Genomic DNA, 15,989 nt, shown 5'->3' with positions numbered 1-15,989 from the left:
TATCAAGAAGCAACCTTCCTTTGTTATGGTCATCATTGGGCTGTTGCCTGTCTGGCTGGAAGTAAGTCATGTCTGGAGTGAATAAAGAAAGAACTCAAAAGACCTGGACGAAGGCATCTTGACAAAGTGAACTATTTTGTTTCTCCAGCTGTGTTTCCACATACAGTCAGGAGACCTGGATCCTCACCTTGAACTGACCTTCAGTCAACACCAGCAATGCCAGGCAACAACTGCACTGCACATCTGCCCCAACATCTGGAATGCTCTTCAGTTTCATTTTGCTCTCTTCGCACTCCAGCGGTAGCGGACAGTAAAATTCCTATTAAAAACCCTGCAGAATTCCCCCCAAATGTTTTTACGAACAGCTCTTTCCGTCTGTCTGGGAGTCTGGCCCTTAAACTGCTGGTCATGAAACAAACAAAAAATCACCAAACACCCAGGTCCACATAGCCTGAATTAATGCACAAGCCTTCTGAATGAGTGCAATGCACCCTGCTGCTCAAAGAAAACCATCACACACACACACACACACACATTGTTAGGGTTGACTCGAAGGTTTACCATAGTCTTTAATAATTATTACAAGAAAGCAGAGTAAAACACAGATTGTCTGAGGCAGACGTTAATTATGTACAATTTAAAAATCATAGCTTTGGTAAATTACTGTACAGTCTTGCATTTTGCATATCCAGTTCCTGCGCATGTTTTAAGAAAAAGAATGTGAACGCTACATGTCCAGAGAGGTCGTCAGAGAGTCTATGAAAGAACGCTGGGACACAGATGGAGCATTAAAGAAGTGCTTTAGGGGACTCGCCTCTCCCTCAGCAATCTAAGCTGCAACTCAATACCAGCATTAGGAGCAGGCCACCCGCATTGCACTGTAGACGACCGAGAGCTTGCTATCCTCAACAGACAGCAGCGCTCCCGGGTTATTGTTGGCAATGCGAGTTCCGTCGGGTTATACAGCATACGTCGCGGAAAGAAGATAATCAAACGGCTGAGATGAAAAAGAACTTGTTCGTTTCGGCTATATAGCTGGATATGGTTAGGAACTTAAAGGTGCAGTGCACAGACTACCATCGCCATTGACTTTCACTGGAATGTTCACTATACTGCATCACACTAAATGCATATTATTCATCACGTCACTAGTGTCCCCAGTTTAAGGGTTTAGTGGCTGTTTTCTCCTTTAAAATCCTACTTCCTAGGCGGCACCAGGTACATTCCAGTGCCCGGGATTGGCGGCAGAAAAAGTGCTCAGTGTATAAGGGACACTGTCCCACAATAAGGTGAGGTGTGGCTTGTGTGACTGATGAATGCGTTTCGGTTGTCTGCCTACTTCCCATCGAGTGCTGCAGGCTGCGTCAACTCTGTGTCCTTATTCCCATGTTCTGGGCGTGGCCTGAGGTGCATCACAGACACAGAGGTCAGAGGGGTCACCTGGGGTCACCTGAATCAAAAGGCTCTTGGCTGGTTAGACGCCATTATTCATGATGGGGGGGGGGGGGGGGGGGGGGCTTGCTACGCCTGCCACACTGACTACGCCATCAGCTTTTCAATCAAGAACAGTACACAGGGAAAACAGAGAGCCTCAAACAGCTCAGATACCTTGGCGTGTGTGTGTGTGTGTGTGTGTGTGTGTGTGTGTGTGTGTGTGTGTGTGAATGGGCTAAGGCTGTCCCAGGTTTCTCTACTACAGGCTGTCCTTCCGAGCGGCGCAGCCGTCACACACCCGCACAGGGTGGTCCCACCCACGAGAGGGCACGGGTCGAGTCTGGGCAGAGCAGGCGCCGCACACGCCCTCCCCGCAGGCCCGGCAGTGGTGCTTGGGGATACTTGGCGTGAAGGTCTTACTGCACTGGTGGCACTGCACTATGTCGCCGTCAGGCACCCAGTAGTCGGGCCTCGCCACGCCCTTCACAAAACCTGTGAGGGGGAGAGAGGAGGAGAGGAGGAGTGGAAGGTTAGAGGACAAGAGGAAGAGGTGGAGAGGAGAGGGGGAGAGGAGAGGAGGAGAGGAGAGGAGGAGAGGGGAGGAGAGGAGGAGAGGAGAGGAGGAGAGGAGGAGAGGGCGAGGTCCAGATAAGAGACGGTAAGAGTCTTGTTTGAACAGTTTGGTTCTCGTTTATACCGTTTTCACTGCTCTCATAAACTGTATACCATGCATTCTAGCAAATAATCCACTTTCTAAAAGACTCGACAGCATGTTTAAAACTATTTAAATATCAATATGGGCATGCATTACAGAAGAGGACATATAATGAATGTAACCCATCAGAAAGGGAATTTCATTATTTATTTTATGACAAAGTCTTTCAATGCCTCATTTCTTGTACTTATTGCCATGGATACAGGACAAATGCATAATATAATTCACAGGGGCTCTACGGAGGTTTCATGCTGGAGTCACAAAAATGCGAGTCGGAAAATCATTATCGCTGGAGAGAGGAAAAAAAAGAAAAAATGCTTAGTCGTGATCTGTCAGCAGTACAATGAAAATATATTTGCTCCAATCTGTGGCTGCGTAGCTGGGGGTGAGCTGGGGATGTGTGTGATAGCGGTCGGCGTGCGGACCAAATCAGCTCTCCACGCGTAATTACAGCCCGGCTCACCCCTGCCTGCTCCACATGCTCACGCAAACAGGGCTTGGACCCTTTCATCATGACTGCCAAAAATACCTCCCTTTTTCGGCTTAGGTTGCTAGGCTGTGATTTGGTCCAGAGACTTCCGTTTGTGTACGAGGCACGTCTGTGCTGCTGGACGTTGGAAGCGGAGAGAGGGGGTAATGACTGATTTTACTGGAGTATAATCCTAGGGGGTTAGGGTGAGGCGCTGTAAGCCACTGAGGAGATAGTGGGGGTGGTGTGTACTTACACAGGGGGTAGTCCACCGCCGTGGAGACCATGTCCAGCGTAGACTGGGCCACCTCCGTCACCTTGCGAGCCATCAGAGTCCGAGGTTCCAGCTGGGCCACTGCAGGAGAGGAGGTTCAAATAAAATGGCGGCCTACCAAACCAGACTGGACATGCTTGTTTAAGAGTTCTAAGAGTCAGATTTCAAAGACATAGTGAATTCACCTGTCAAATCCTGGAGCAAGCACTCGATTTCAGTTCATACACTTATGTGACGTTCAATGAAAACAGGCCCAAATACTTTGCCCACCCCTCTGTGAGCCAATTAGAAGAGACCACACTTGTGATAGGTTAGAGATGTAATAGGGGGAAGAAGACAAGTCTTTTCATGCTACTCTAAAGCGGGAGGTATTAGGTCACAGTGACTTGTTTACAGAAATAATGTTTCTAGGCAACCATCAATGACAACGAAATAAAGCAGGACTTTATTGCTCAACTCCACTAAACCTGAACCTATTAACCAAATGTGGACATCGGCAATTAGTCCAGCGTGGCCTGACGGTGGAAAAGATGATGGATGCTTTCACCATTGAAATTGTCATAGCTGGATTTCCCCCATTAGAAGTGAGATCCATTTATGCTAATGTCTACCAGAGGCATGAGTCATGCTCGTCTTGCTGCTCTGAAAGCCCCAGCTAAAAGCTTTACATACGGAAAGGTTGAGAAACAACAGAGAGATGGAACGAGAGCGATAAGAGAAAAATGCGGGGTCAATGACCAGACACAGACACAAGAAGAGTCTACAATTCTAAAGAACATTTGTATGGCCATATTCTGGTATTTTTCCGCCGCTGGCTGATAAACAGGTCCAAAGACCACATAAAATGTTCACAAATCGAATGACTTAGAAAATCAATGTTCAAACTGCTTTTTAGATTATTTGAACCTCTTCCCAAATGTAACCTGCTAGCACCTGAGGGGAATCCCTTCTCCTCCACGATTCCAATTCAGAGCCAACCGGATGGCTTACTTTGCACCCTGCAGAGTGTGTCTTTCTCAGCATGTGAGGCTGTGGTGATTACCTTGGTTGGTGGTGTTGGGCCCTCCCTGGCGGTAGCAGGCATCACACACGCGGACGGGGGCGCTGCCCCAGCCCCGCTCTGGCACGGGCATGGAGCGGCAGGAGCAGGCCTGGCAGAAGCCCTCGCCACACGCACGACAATGGTGCTTCCGCTCCAGCTCCTCAAAGGACTTCTCACAGGCACGGCACGCCTAACACGGAGACAGGCAGCAGGAGAGAGAGGGAGGGAGGGAGGGAGAGTAAGAAAAAGTAAGAGAGAAAGAAAGAAAATGAGAGGGTACAAGGAGTTGTGAAAATGGCAGGATGGGTCAAAGAAAGAGGGATAAAAAGGTGGAAGAGAGAGAGAGGAATGGGTGAAGAAGACAAAAAGGACCAGAGGGGGAGACAGGATGTGGGTGAAAAGGGAAGTAGAGAGGAAGGAAAGGAAGTGGAGATGGAGAAAAGTGTTTGAGCGTTAGAAAAAAGAACAGATGAAGACAAACCAGAGAGAGTAAAGACAACCTGTATCCATGGTGATAGCTCCATGGCTAAAACAGCTGGCAGCTTTTCAAAAATGAATTCTGGTGATAAATAGCTAAGAAAAGAGGCACTTCAATAATAAAAGAATGAGTCACACACTGGTCAAGTAAAGAGTGCAAGCTCCAAACCCACTGGAACACTGAAAATGGAGGTCATTCTATCTACCTGCATATTATTTACTCCCGTTACATACCTTTAACATAGCCAGCATTTATATATTATTTATTTGTAAGAATCAGTTGATTCTTCAATGTGAAAATGCAATGCAACGGCCATAAATGGCCACACCTAAACCCCAAGCATGATTAAGAATGGTGCCTCACAGTGATATCTGCGTTGGGCCTCCAGTAGGGCGGCGCCACCTGGTCAGTGAGCCAGGCTGTGATGGCTTTAGTAGGGCCCGTGCTGTACTCAGACACCGACTGGATGACGACGTTCATGCCGTCCAGGACCCGCTGGGCTGCATTCTGGTGGTCGGTGGGGAACAGCTCGGACTGGGAGGGAGGGAGGGAGGGAGAGAGGTTGGGAGAGAAAGGTCCAATGTGAGTTCTTCACTCATAGCAGACATGATGACAGATGTCACGCAGCCTTCCAAACAGATGGCCGACATGATATTATCTGACGATGATCAACAACAAAATTGACATTTGTGCAATGACAAATGAAAATCTGTATACAGTCAGTAGCTGTCATCACAACATTAAAGTTCCGTAGGCTTAATGCTCACTGGCACTTAATGTCATGTAATATACCATCATATAGATCAGGGGTTTTCAACCAGGGGTCCGTGGCCCCCTGGTGGTCCGCGGCGGCATTACAGGGGGTCCGCGACATTAGCCTATGTTGATCAGTTCACCATTGATTTTTTTTATTTTTATAAATTTGCTTTGATATTTCAACACATTTAAAGATCTCTCTTAAATATTGTGAAAAATATCGAAGAAATTAAGCTGACAAGTGCTACAGACAGAATATCTGTGCGAGGGGAGGGGGCGTGGCGGCAGTTACAAACATGCACGCGCGTGCAGGCACATCAGTGGGCCGCGGATTACTTTCTAGTCAGAATGGTGGTCCCTGGGACAAATTCAGTTGAAAACCCCTGATATAGAAGAGTTATTAAGGGGAAGTGATGAAGTAAGCAATCAGATTCTGTGTGGATGGGTTGACTCACCCCAGGCCAGACGTGCTTGACCTCAGGCCGCACCACGCAGCCCTCAGGGTCCTGGTTCCCCATCCAGTACTGCCGACTGCGGAAGATGATGCCACAGTTGGGGCACTCCAGGACATACCTGCGAAAAAGGTAGCTTTTCATTATCCATGCAGTAGAATAGTCATGAGTCGGCTATTTGTTTTGAGAGCTCACATGGAAAAGGAGCACAAAACCTTGGTAGTGGATGGGGACGAAATGGTTGATAAGGATTAGTTAAGGTAAGTTCATAGGCTAAGCTTCATAATAACACTGCTGCCCTTTCACGGCTGCATCACCCTCAATAGACTGGTATCAGAAATTCCATACCCAGTTAACTGTCTGTCTTTTTCACCACCAATCAGACTAAAAGGATGTCCTTTGAAGCGTGTAATATAAATATAATTTAGCTCATCAAGATGATAATCTCTGGGCAAACTGAATTTCTTGTCCTGATGTCTGTGATTGCACATCTGGCTCTGCAGTTCCGTATGTTAGCTGTTCTGTATCTCTGTATATGTTAAACATGCATGGGCATGACTGAAACATATCAATGAATTAGGGATTACGGATTGAAATTTCATCAAATACTAAGGCTGGTCTTGCTTGACCTGCTAAGTAGGAGTTAATGACCAGCAAATGAAGAACATAAACCAGTAGATTTGCTGCATGCCATGCTATCAGCTAAACCCAGCGAGGGAGCTCTGAAGAATTCTGTAAAAAAGTGTGAGTGTGTGAGTGAGAGTGTGTGTGTGTGTGTGTGTGTGTGTGTGTGTGTGTGTGTGTAGATGAATGGGCATGGGCAGCTGACTCACCCTGACCAGGCAAATTTTGCTAGGCCAAACCAGGGGTTGTCTGATGAGGCTGAGGTCTTGGGTATAACGATCGTCTCCCGGCCTCCCTCATAGCACCTCTGGGAGCAGAGCAGAGGTCACAGGACAAGGAAGAGATGAGAGGGGGAGCTAACTATCTTTCATAAAAAAATAAATACAATACATAACATATACATTTGTTCTAAACTGAGCATTATTAAACTGTGACTCAAAGCCCTGTGAAGGCATTTCCCACAGACATAACGCATGGGGATAGCTGGGGCTGAAAGGAGTAAACACTAAAGCCCAGCTAAATTGGCAAACACACATATGCGCCACCCTATGAAGGCATTCATTTTCAATGGACGTGTTCAGATTTGATTTGCTTTGATTATCCGATGAGCACCCAAATGAGGGCCTTCTTAAGGCACTTTGCCTCGTCAGAATGTCACTCAGCCTCTCTCTCTACACTGATCTGATTACCCACTGATCCCCTGCCAAACCAAATGAATGGACCTGTTTGTTCTCCTTCTACAGTTCTGGCATCCATCTCAGGACACAAATATAAGCACCTTCCAGTTGCAACTGAGCGGGAATAAGTACACACGACTGCTGTTCCTCCCTCTAAATTATTTCTCGTGTTGCCAAACACCTGCGGTAATGTTTTTACACTTTGCCACCGCCTCACAGATCACGTGGCACACGTGCGGTGACAATCATCCCACACAGAATGACTACAATGACTCATCAAAGATAGCAGTAGTCCGGTAGTTAAATATGGGAATGTGACCGCTTTGATGAGATATGATATCTTATCAAACTGAAATAGCTTTTTTATTGACAGCAAAACGAAATATAAATAGATTTGTGCTATCCACTGGGCACAATTACTGATTCTTGGACTGGTTATGGTGAGTTTCCTGCATCCAAACCAATTCTGATAAATGTCTGGATTTGCGACACTGTAAGTTTCTGTGTACAAAAGTGTGATAGAATTTGATAGTTTTACAATATTGCAATCAGGAACTTTATTGCTGTTAACATCTTCAAAATTATTTCTGAGAGACCATCACAAACACAGCTGGTCCTGAAATTTGCGCTGTAATAGCTCATCTTGGAAGGTTATTAGTTTGCAAACATGGACCTTATTGTTTGTTACTGTACAAGACACTTATGCAGTGTAACCTATCACAAAAGCAGTTTGAGACTACAGTTGGTGCATAATAGCCTATTTGAGAGAGGTTATTACCTTACAAATGAGGACCTTGTTGTTGTACTGATGGGAATACTGGCACAATCCGTCAGCTCTGTGTTGCACACCGTCCTTCTGGTGGTTCATGCCGTTCTTGCACCGCACACTAGGAACATGACAAAACATACTGGTCTCTACTAATCCTCAGGCAACATTTGTGCATTTTTGTCTACACACACACACACACACACACACACACACACACACACACACACACACACACACACACACACACACACACACACACACACACACACACACACACACACACACACACACACACACACACACACACACACACACACACACACACACACACACACACACACACACACACCATACATTCTCAGTAAACTCCGGAGCAAAACTGGTGGCTACAAAAAGTATCAATGTTATGAGGTTTGTGACAAGTCCTTGAAACAATATCCATGAAGAGCTTTCATTCATTTTGATAAATACATAAAAAGTGTTTATGGAAATGGGTCATGTTTCCTGTCAGACACAGAGACATAAAGAGGTACCATCCAGTGGTGAAATGACAGAGGGCACTGGCATAGCTTGGTCTTAGCTACTGTTTACATTCAAGAGCAAACAGGAGGCTTGAGAGTTGAAAGAGAGGGCCTTGAGGAGTATCTTGAACAGCTCCATGCGGACAATGAGAGGCATGTGGATCCCCTGTTACCAGCAGACACTCCCCCAGGTGGAGAGATAGGCCTGAGAGATGGACGATAACAAAGCGTCTGATGTTTTGGAATATCTACGGAAATGTATGGTGATTATATGGGGAAAAAAAGAAGACATTCCGAAGATGTAGTGGGGTAGCAAGGAGGTTGGTCTCTTATCTGAATGCAAATGGTTTGATATTTATTTCCGTGCAGAAAGCAAGAATACCTTGCATAGTCTGTTGTGAACGGCGTTCACTTACTTTCAGGTCCCTGACAAGATTTCAGCATTAGTCAGAGCATATTTTGCGTAGCATTTGGAGATAGTTGCCTTTCACCATGGCAATGGAGGTAATTATAAGGGCATCTAAATGGGTTGGTGGTGGTGGAAGGCTGCTGGACGGCACTCAGTTACATCCCATCCAAAATCATTTGGTTGCCATGACCACGCTGACAACAACAGCTCACTGTCCCGGTTGGCTGCCAAGTTGAATGACAGTCTAAAACGGGCAAGAATGAAAGTGAAACCAAACTAATCGAGAAGTTTTTCTATCTGTAAGGGAAAACAGGTGGAAAGAGGTGTTATATTGATGGTGAGGTGATTCCTTCTATTGTAGAAAAACCTGTGACGAGTTTAGACAGGTAGCACAATTCTACATTGAATGACAGAGGACAGGTTTCAGAGTTTAGAGTCTTCAATGTGAAGGCAATGAGTACTACTGATAAGACCTTCCTGCTTGGTAAACTGAAACTGTGGTGCTTGCAGTTTGGGATGTTGCCACACGTAAGGTGACCTTTGACTGTGTATGAAGGTGCTATTTCAGAGGTGGAGACATTTCAGAGAGGCAATTTGAATAAGGCAGTTAGGAAATGGTCAGACGCAAACAGGTTTTAAAATCTATTGCGTGTTTGTTTGAGAATAAAGGGGTTGAGGTTATCTATTTGCCGGTGAATGGTGGAGACAGAGGAATTTCTTTTGTGCGAGAAGGGCAGACAGGGACACCTGGGGCAAATGGGACTGAGATATGTGAAATATTTCCGAGGTATATCTGTTGTTGTCTCTGATAATGGCATGTGTCCAAACCCATCCTGAGTATGGAGGAACAGTCAAGCTCTTAGCTCTTAGCTTGACTGTTCTCTCCCTTGTACGTCGCTTTGGACAAAAGCGTCTGCTAAATGTAAATGGGAGGGTCTGGGATACCAGACACCGCTGTTGACTCTTCTGGACGTGTTGTGGGTCTAAATCAACAAAGGAAGGAAAGTGCCTGCTTGAAAACTCCAGTGAAATGCTTACGAAGGCAGCTTTGTTGTTGTTGTATCCTGCTGCTCAACTTTTGTTGTTGGGCAGTCATGTTGTTGTGTTTAGCAGTTGTAGGCTACAGACAGTGCATGTTGTACTGTGAAGGAGGGCCTTTACGGGTCCCAGGGAACAAAATGTCCCCAACCAACAGCACAAGGAATTTAACATCTTTTCCTGTGTGTAACTTCCAAATTAGCTCAGGATATCCTCCATGCGCTCATTCTTATTTTACAAACTCTTTCAGTTCATCTCACAGATTGCTGAAGTCCTCTTTCAGTCAACGTGGTAATTCTTCCTCGTTTGCTTACTACGTGAGTTTAACCAAGTGGTACATTCATATGAACAGCAAATTAGCTGTTTCTCAAAGTCAAGGATGCTTCCAAGTTGGGTCCTTTGGAGGCTAGACTCCTTCCTAGCAATCGGAGAACAAGCAATGGAACAATCTAGCTTGTGCGCAGGGGTGCCTTTAAGTTCTGTGTGCAACTTCTTCTTCTTTTTTTTTAAGGCACTGGTATGTGCTCAGCGTATTGTGGGTGCTTCATGAATGCAGAGGATACTCCAACTATATCTTAGAAAAACATTCTCTGAATGACGGACTAAAAGAATCCTTGACATTGGGACAGTCAGGGATTCAATGGCGTAGTATCCTTGTAATGCACCGGTCAAGGATCCTCCCTTAACTTTGAGAAACACCCACTGACAGCTTTTAGGACACTTACTTGCAGCTGAGGCAAATGGAGGGGCAGGTGAAGTACTCATCAGGGAAGAAGGAGTACACACTGATCTTGTCATCAGAGATGTCCCCACAGAACCTCTCACTCAGGGCCTAAGAGAGAGGGCGGCGGAGAGGGAAGAAAGGCAAGAATGAGAACACATATATTCACATGCGCCTCTATTATTAATTCCATGAGTGCACATACACACACACACACACACACACACGCACACACACACACACACACACAAACGTAGAGATAGTAGACAACCAGCATACCCAGCAATCCAAATAACCATGTCTGCTTACACTTGCGTGAGACCTTCAGAGACACAGACAGCAACAGGCCCACACTTACATAGACACAATCCTATAAGTGCACTAGCACACACACACACACACACACACACACACACACACAGACACACACACAGACACACACACAGACACACAGACACACAGGCACACAGACACACAGACACACAGACACACAGACACACGCACACACACACACACCCCTACCTGCAATGCGCTGAAGACAATAGAGGGGTGGCGTGGGGCACGCGTAGCCGAGTTCTTCACCTGCTGCCTGACAGCCTGCAGTAGCTGGGAGTAGTCTGTAGGGGGCGTGATGGTCTGAGTGCCCACATATTGGACTGAACTAAAGGCCTCAGTGGTTTGGTTCAGGTCATGGAAACGTTTCTGCAGCAACGTGTCAGCCTGGCCTGGACATGAGCCGTCTGTGAGGGAAATGGAGGACAACAGCTCTTAGATAATGTCGTTAGGATACATGGCTCACTTCCTTACAGAATAAAGCATAGGCTGACTCTCTGGGATAAACCAGCGATGTTATAAGAGAGGAGACAACTCACTGACGGGAAAATGAATGGAGGGAATAGGAGGGGATCCCTAACGCGTAGCGTCGCAGCCTGATTATAAAGAGCCGATCACATTATATCCCCTCACATTCTGTTTATTTCCACAGTTGCCTTAGTAATGACTGTGCCGAGAAATGTGGTGCATGTGCAGTGAGCAAGTCAACGCGATGAATTAGATGTTTTGTTCACACTGTTTGTCAGATTTAACTGTGGATTCACATGATGTTCTTTTTAATGTCTGTTTGACCACCCTATGTGGAGTTACGAATCTCCCCCCTATTCATTTGAATGGGAGCCTGTAATAGCTTCCCAGAGCTGCAGAGTGGCAAGACTTGCCTATAAGGACTTTGGATATAGCAAGAGTCTGCTCAAAGCCACCGGTGGTGTGCTGCCATAGGGAAATATCAATGAGTCAGCACAAATATACAACAGCCAACATCCAGAGGGAAATGCATTCTCATTTTTTAACTAAATCTGCTGGGTGGCAGAAACATGATGTGTATGTCAGCTATTCACGTCATTTCAAGAACTGAAACTAAACATACTGATGGGTGCAGGAAAAGTAAAGAAAACAATCTTGGTGACTTGAAGGAAAACCAGGGTTCCATTCCAGTTCTATGGTTCACATCCACACACTACTTGTGTGTACACTTCACAATTTCATCACATGCGCTTACAGGCAAAAATGCATACAGGGTTATTGAGCTCATTGGAAGTGTTCACTTTTGTAGACTCACCCCCTTGAGTCAAACTGAGGGGTTATAAAGGCTGTTCATCCTGATTGGAATACCCTGCTAACTGAACTGACTGAGGTCCTAAATTAGTTTGATGTAAGCATTAAGACGTTAAAACATTTGCACTACGTTAGGGGAGACACAATGGGTTTCAGAGCGAGTGTTTCAGCATCAAGAAATCTATTTAGCACTTGGAGGAGTACATGATAGCAAGTGAGTACAAGTAAATACAGTGAATAATGGATGTATGTATAAAATAGAAATGTGTCTGCATATGTGTGCAAAGGTAATGTAAGCCCAGCTGGAGCGTCTGTGTGTGTGTGTGTGTGTGTGTGTGTGTGTGTGTGTGTGTGTTGTGTGTGTGTGTGTGTGTGTGTGTGTGTGTGTGTGTGTGTGTGTGTGTGTGTGTGTTTGTGTGTTTGTGTGTGTTTGTTTGTGTTTGTGTGTGTGTGTGTGTGTTTGTGAGTGTGAGTATGTGTATGTGTGTTTGTGTGTGTGAGAGAGAGCCACTCCCTTACCCTGTCCCAGCAGCTGCGTGCGTGATGTCTCCTGGAACACGATCACGGCGGGCCCCAAGCTGGAGAGGGGCACGTCAAGCCCGCAGCGGCTGGAGAGGGCGCGCAGCTGGGGGGTGAAGTACCTCAGGTAGGCGTCCGAAGCGCTCCCTAGGAACTGGAACATGTCGTTGTGCAGCCTCTCTGCCCGTGTCCGGTACACCACAATGTCCGACACAGCCAGAACCTTCAGCAGCAGCCGCATGCGGCGGTTCTGATGGGTCGCGGCACCGAGGAGGCCCTCCGTGTCCAAGACAACCAAGCCAAAACTGGGCTGGGAGGCTGCCCACACCCCGACTGTGCAAGTGGTGGGGGAGGGCGAGGTGGCGAACACCTCCTCCCCGTCGAACAGCACGTGATTAAGCGTGTGGGATTTACCATCGCCGGTGTTGCCAAAGATGGAAAGGACCTTGACGCTGGAGGTGGCATCGCTGCCACAGCCCAGCTTCTGAAGGAAATGCTCCTCGTCACGAACCTGAGAGGGGGAAGAAAAAGGTGCAGGACAACACTTAAAAAAGATTTCTGGATAGATTCTTTCAATGTTCTAAAGGATTTCTAGAGATTTCTGGAGTAAGTGCCCTGCATTACGAAAATAATAAATGGTTCCAGACTGCACCCTTTTGTGTAACTATACGGTACGATAGGGTTTGAGTCTTGCAAGAAAGACTTTAGACCATTGTCAAAGCTATTCTGTACCTTAATCAATCAGCACACTTACAGGAAGTTACACTAGAGCAGGAGGGAGTGCGAGTGAACCACCACAAACAATGAGCGTAACTTACAAAACACTTAAGGCAGCAGGAACCTTTGTTTACAGTTCTGGTTATATGACCTTGACTGACGGTGAGTCATCTGCGACTAGGACTGAGACCGGATGTGAACCTAAGATTGATGTAGGTCTGCATCATATCAGAACACTCGGAATTGCAAAGTGAAAACTAAGGGTTTCTATTCAAAGTTGTTCACATCAACCAGTTTTAAATATTATAAACAGCATAATGATAAGGGAGAAAATGCAAGACTTATCAATTACAAGTTACAGAAATGGATGGCTAGGGGGAAAGACGGATGTGTTTCACACCATGTATCACAATCTTAAAATGATACAGAATGTTTCATAGTGCTGCTTTTAGCTGAAAACAAGCTTCAGAAGCACTTGGTTTAATCAGCCGAAGTGACAAATTCATCAAACCCACGGTTTTCCTAGAATCCTTGTGTACTTCATGGTACAACTTTTAAAGCCTATGTCTATACGATTTTCCTCCATTTAACCTACATTATTTATTTGGCCATGTAATTATTACATTGAACACCCGCATTTATAATAACAAGAGAGGGGACCTTAATGTACAGGTAAAAGTCCAGGATTCATAACTCATACATTTGGAGAAGCATGTGACTTAAAAAAGCTATAAGAGTAAACGAATACAAACACCAGGGGCGCTCCCAGAGACATCACGGTACTTTCCGGAGGCTTTGATAAACTGTGAAAACAGCCAGCTACGTTAGACGTGTGATCGAGTTTCTTTACTACAGGGAGAGAGTGGCTCACAACTTTTAGAATTGATGACAGCGACAGTCAATGCAATTCTATCAGTCCTTCGTTAATTACATAGTGCGCAAGTTGTATAAATGTTCTGTCTTGTAGGCCAACATACCTTAGCTAACCTTAAACCGTCAAAGCTAGCTAAAGGTTTGGGGATCATCCTGTCAGATTCCATCAGAACTATTTTAGGTGACAAGAAATAACTTGATTTCTCGAAAACTAAATAACGCACCTTTGGTCGACAGGTAAATAATATATACTGCTTTGAGATGTTAACATGGTTGTACAGATGTTGAAAAGATACGTGACAGCTTTTAAAACGCTTGACAGCCAATCAGCTAATTTACAGCAGCAAGCATAACAAAAACAACCCTAGCCTGATACACAATGCTAAGTGAAGGAAGCTAGCACGTGTGCTACCACATAACAACAACTCCCAGTTAAAGGTAACTTGCATGACTCAGCAACAATGTACACTAAATAGTATGAGGATAGTTTCGTTGAATCGTTAGGTTGCTCGTTTTCAAACTAACATATATTAAAAGCTAATGAATGCTGCGATAGCCAACTTAAAACATAACATGAACTTAGCTAATGTTAGCTAAGTAGGCTAACTTGCCTGCAAGTTTTCATTTTCGTCAACCAAAAGGAAACTCCGCTCGCCCACGTTCTCTTCAACTCTTTTGTGGAGACTCGTAAGAGATATTTCCTCCATGTCTTTCAGTAGCATCTCAGACATCTTTGGGCATGTCACTTACTACCATCACCAGCTAGGAAGCTGACCCTCTTTTGTTGTTACAGCTGGCTAGCACGCTAACTTCACAGACAACAAACGCAATTTGCATGTGCACTTCCCCTCACCCATGGCAGTGGTTGTGACTGGTTGTGACAGTTCACTGACGTCAGCCCAAAGATGTAAGCGGTGAGAGTTGCGTGGTTTCACCAGACGGGCTCTGGTTTCACCAAGGTAATGGCAAAAATGTGAACTGTCATCACACTGTAGCAAAATAGTAGCCAAATGTAATGTTATTATTAAGACATATAGCACAGCATATGCTACGTTATGCTTGACCTAATAGTCCTTTTTTGTAGACTCAATATATAGACTTATGTGAAATATGTCATTTATAATTATATTGTATTTATTTAATCATTTATTTATAATGTGATGACGTGAAAACTTTGTCATATTCAACTCTTACGCATAAGTCCTAACATACAAGTTTGTGTTGCACTCTTTGCCAGCTCTTTAGAGATAGCCTATTTACCTGAATGTTTCACTAATTCTCCTAATTTTTTTTTTTACTCGATTTTAAAAACATGTATGTATATTTTTGACAATTGACATAACAGGCTAACTAAGCTACAAATGCAGTGGCCAACAGAAAGAAACAGCGCGACCCTGCGGTTTTTGGCAAAGTGTCTTCTGAATTATCAATTTATCTAGGGGCTTGGTTTTGGCAAAAGGTGTTGGCCCATTACCAATATTAATCAATTATGTGTTTTTTTTAAACGAAAAGTCAAATACAGGGCTCACCTCTCTACGACAGAAAAGAATAGGCTGCATGATGTAGCCCTAATTATTTTCCAAATTTCAAATTAGAACTAGCCTGTACATTATAAAAAGGTTAAAAACTGGTGCCGCTTTGTATTAGGGTGCAGTTCGTCATGGATCAACAGGGTATGCTGTATTCCATGGAGCTTGCTAATGTTCATTAAATATTTGTTAGCAGAGATCTATAAATATCACATGTCACAGAGAGGCTGGGAAGTGGCGCCATTGCAGTTAAACTGAGATGATGGATTGAAATTCCCTCCTCGGCTGAACCCATTCTACCAGAGATGCTCACAGAAACTTGAAATAATCTCAAATCCCAAATGAATTAATGCCTTAATGG

General features: G+C 45.0%; 1 protein-coding gene across 1 annotated transcript; it reads right to left on the bottom strand.

The window, feature by feature from the left end:
- Nucleotides 1-1,588: 1,588 nt before the first annotated feature.
- On the bottom strand, nt 1,589-14,909 carry LOC308370691 (zinc finger FYVE domain-containing protein 1). Its single transcript, XM_080845392.1, has 11 exons — nt 14,711-14,909; nt 12,510-13,020; nt 10,902-11,119; nt 10,384-10,490; nt 7,700-7,808; nt 6,454-6,551; nt 5,624-5,741; nt 4,776-4,946; nt 3,935-4,124; nt 2,875-2,973; nt 1,589-1,926 (listed from the first exon to the last, which is right to left on the bottom strand). Exons 1-11 carry the CDS (start codon nt 14,828-14,830, stop codon nt 1,694-1,696), a joined length of 1,974 nt encoding a protein of 657 aa, XP_080701518.1. The 5' UTR covers nt 14,831-14,909; the 3' UTR covers nt 1,589-1,693.
- Nucleotides 14,910-15,989: the final 1,080 nt, after the last annotated feature.

The sequence above is a fragment of the Sprattus sprattus genome (assembly GCF_963457725.1).
Source record: "Sprattus sprattus genome assembly, chromosome: 9".
Taxonomy (NCBI): Eukaryota; Metazoa; Chordata; class Actinopteri; order Clupeiformes; family Clupeidae; genus Sprattus; species Sprattus sprattus.
The sequence above is the reverse complement of the archived record's forward strand: the minus strand, read 5'-3'. Positions and strand labels throughout refer to the sequence as shown.

Coding starts and splice junctions, on each gene's coding strand:
- LOC308370691 (XM_080845392.1), bottom strand. CDS start 14,830: ATGTCTGAGATGCTACTGAAAGACATGGAGGAAATATCTCTTACGAGT. Junction 11,120..12,509: donor CACGCAGCTGCTGGGACAGG/GTAAGGGAGTGG, acceptor TTTCCCTCACAG/ACGGCTCATGTCCAGGCCAG. Junction 7,809..10,383: donor TCCATTTGCCTCAGCTGCAA/GTAAGTGTCCTA, acceptor TCATGTTCCTAG/TGTGCGGTGCAAGAACGGCA.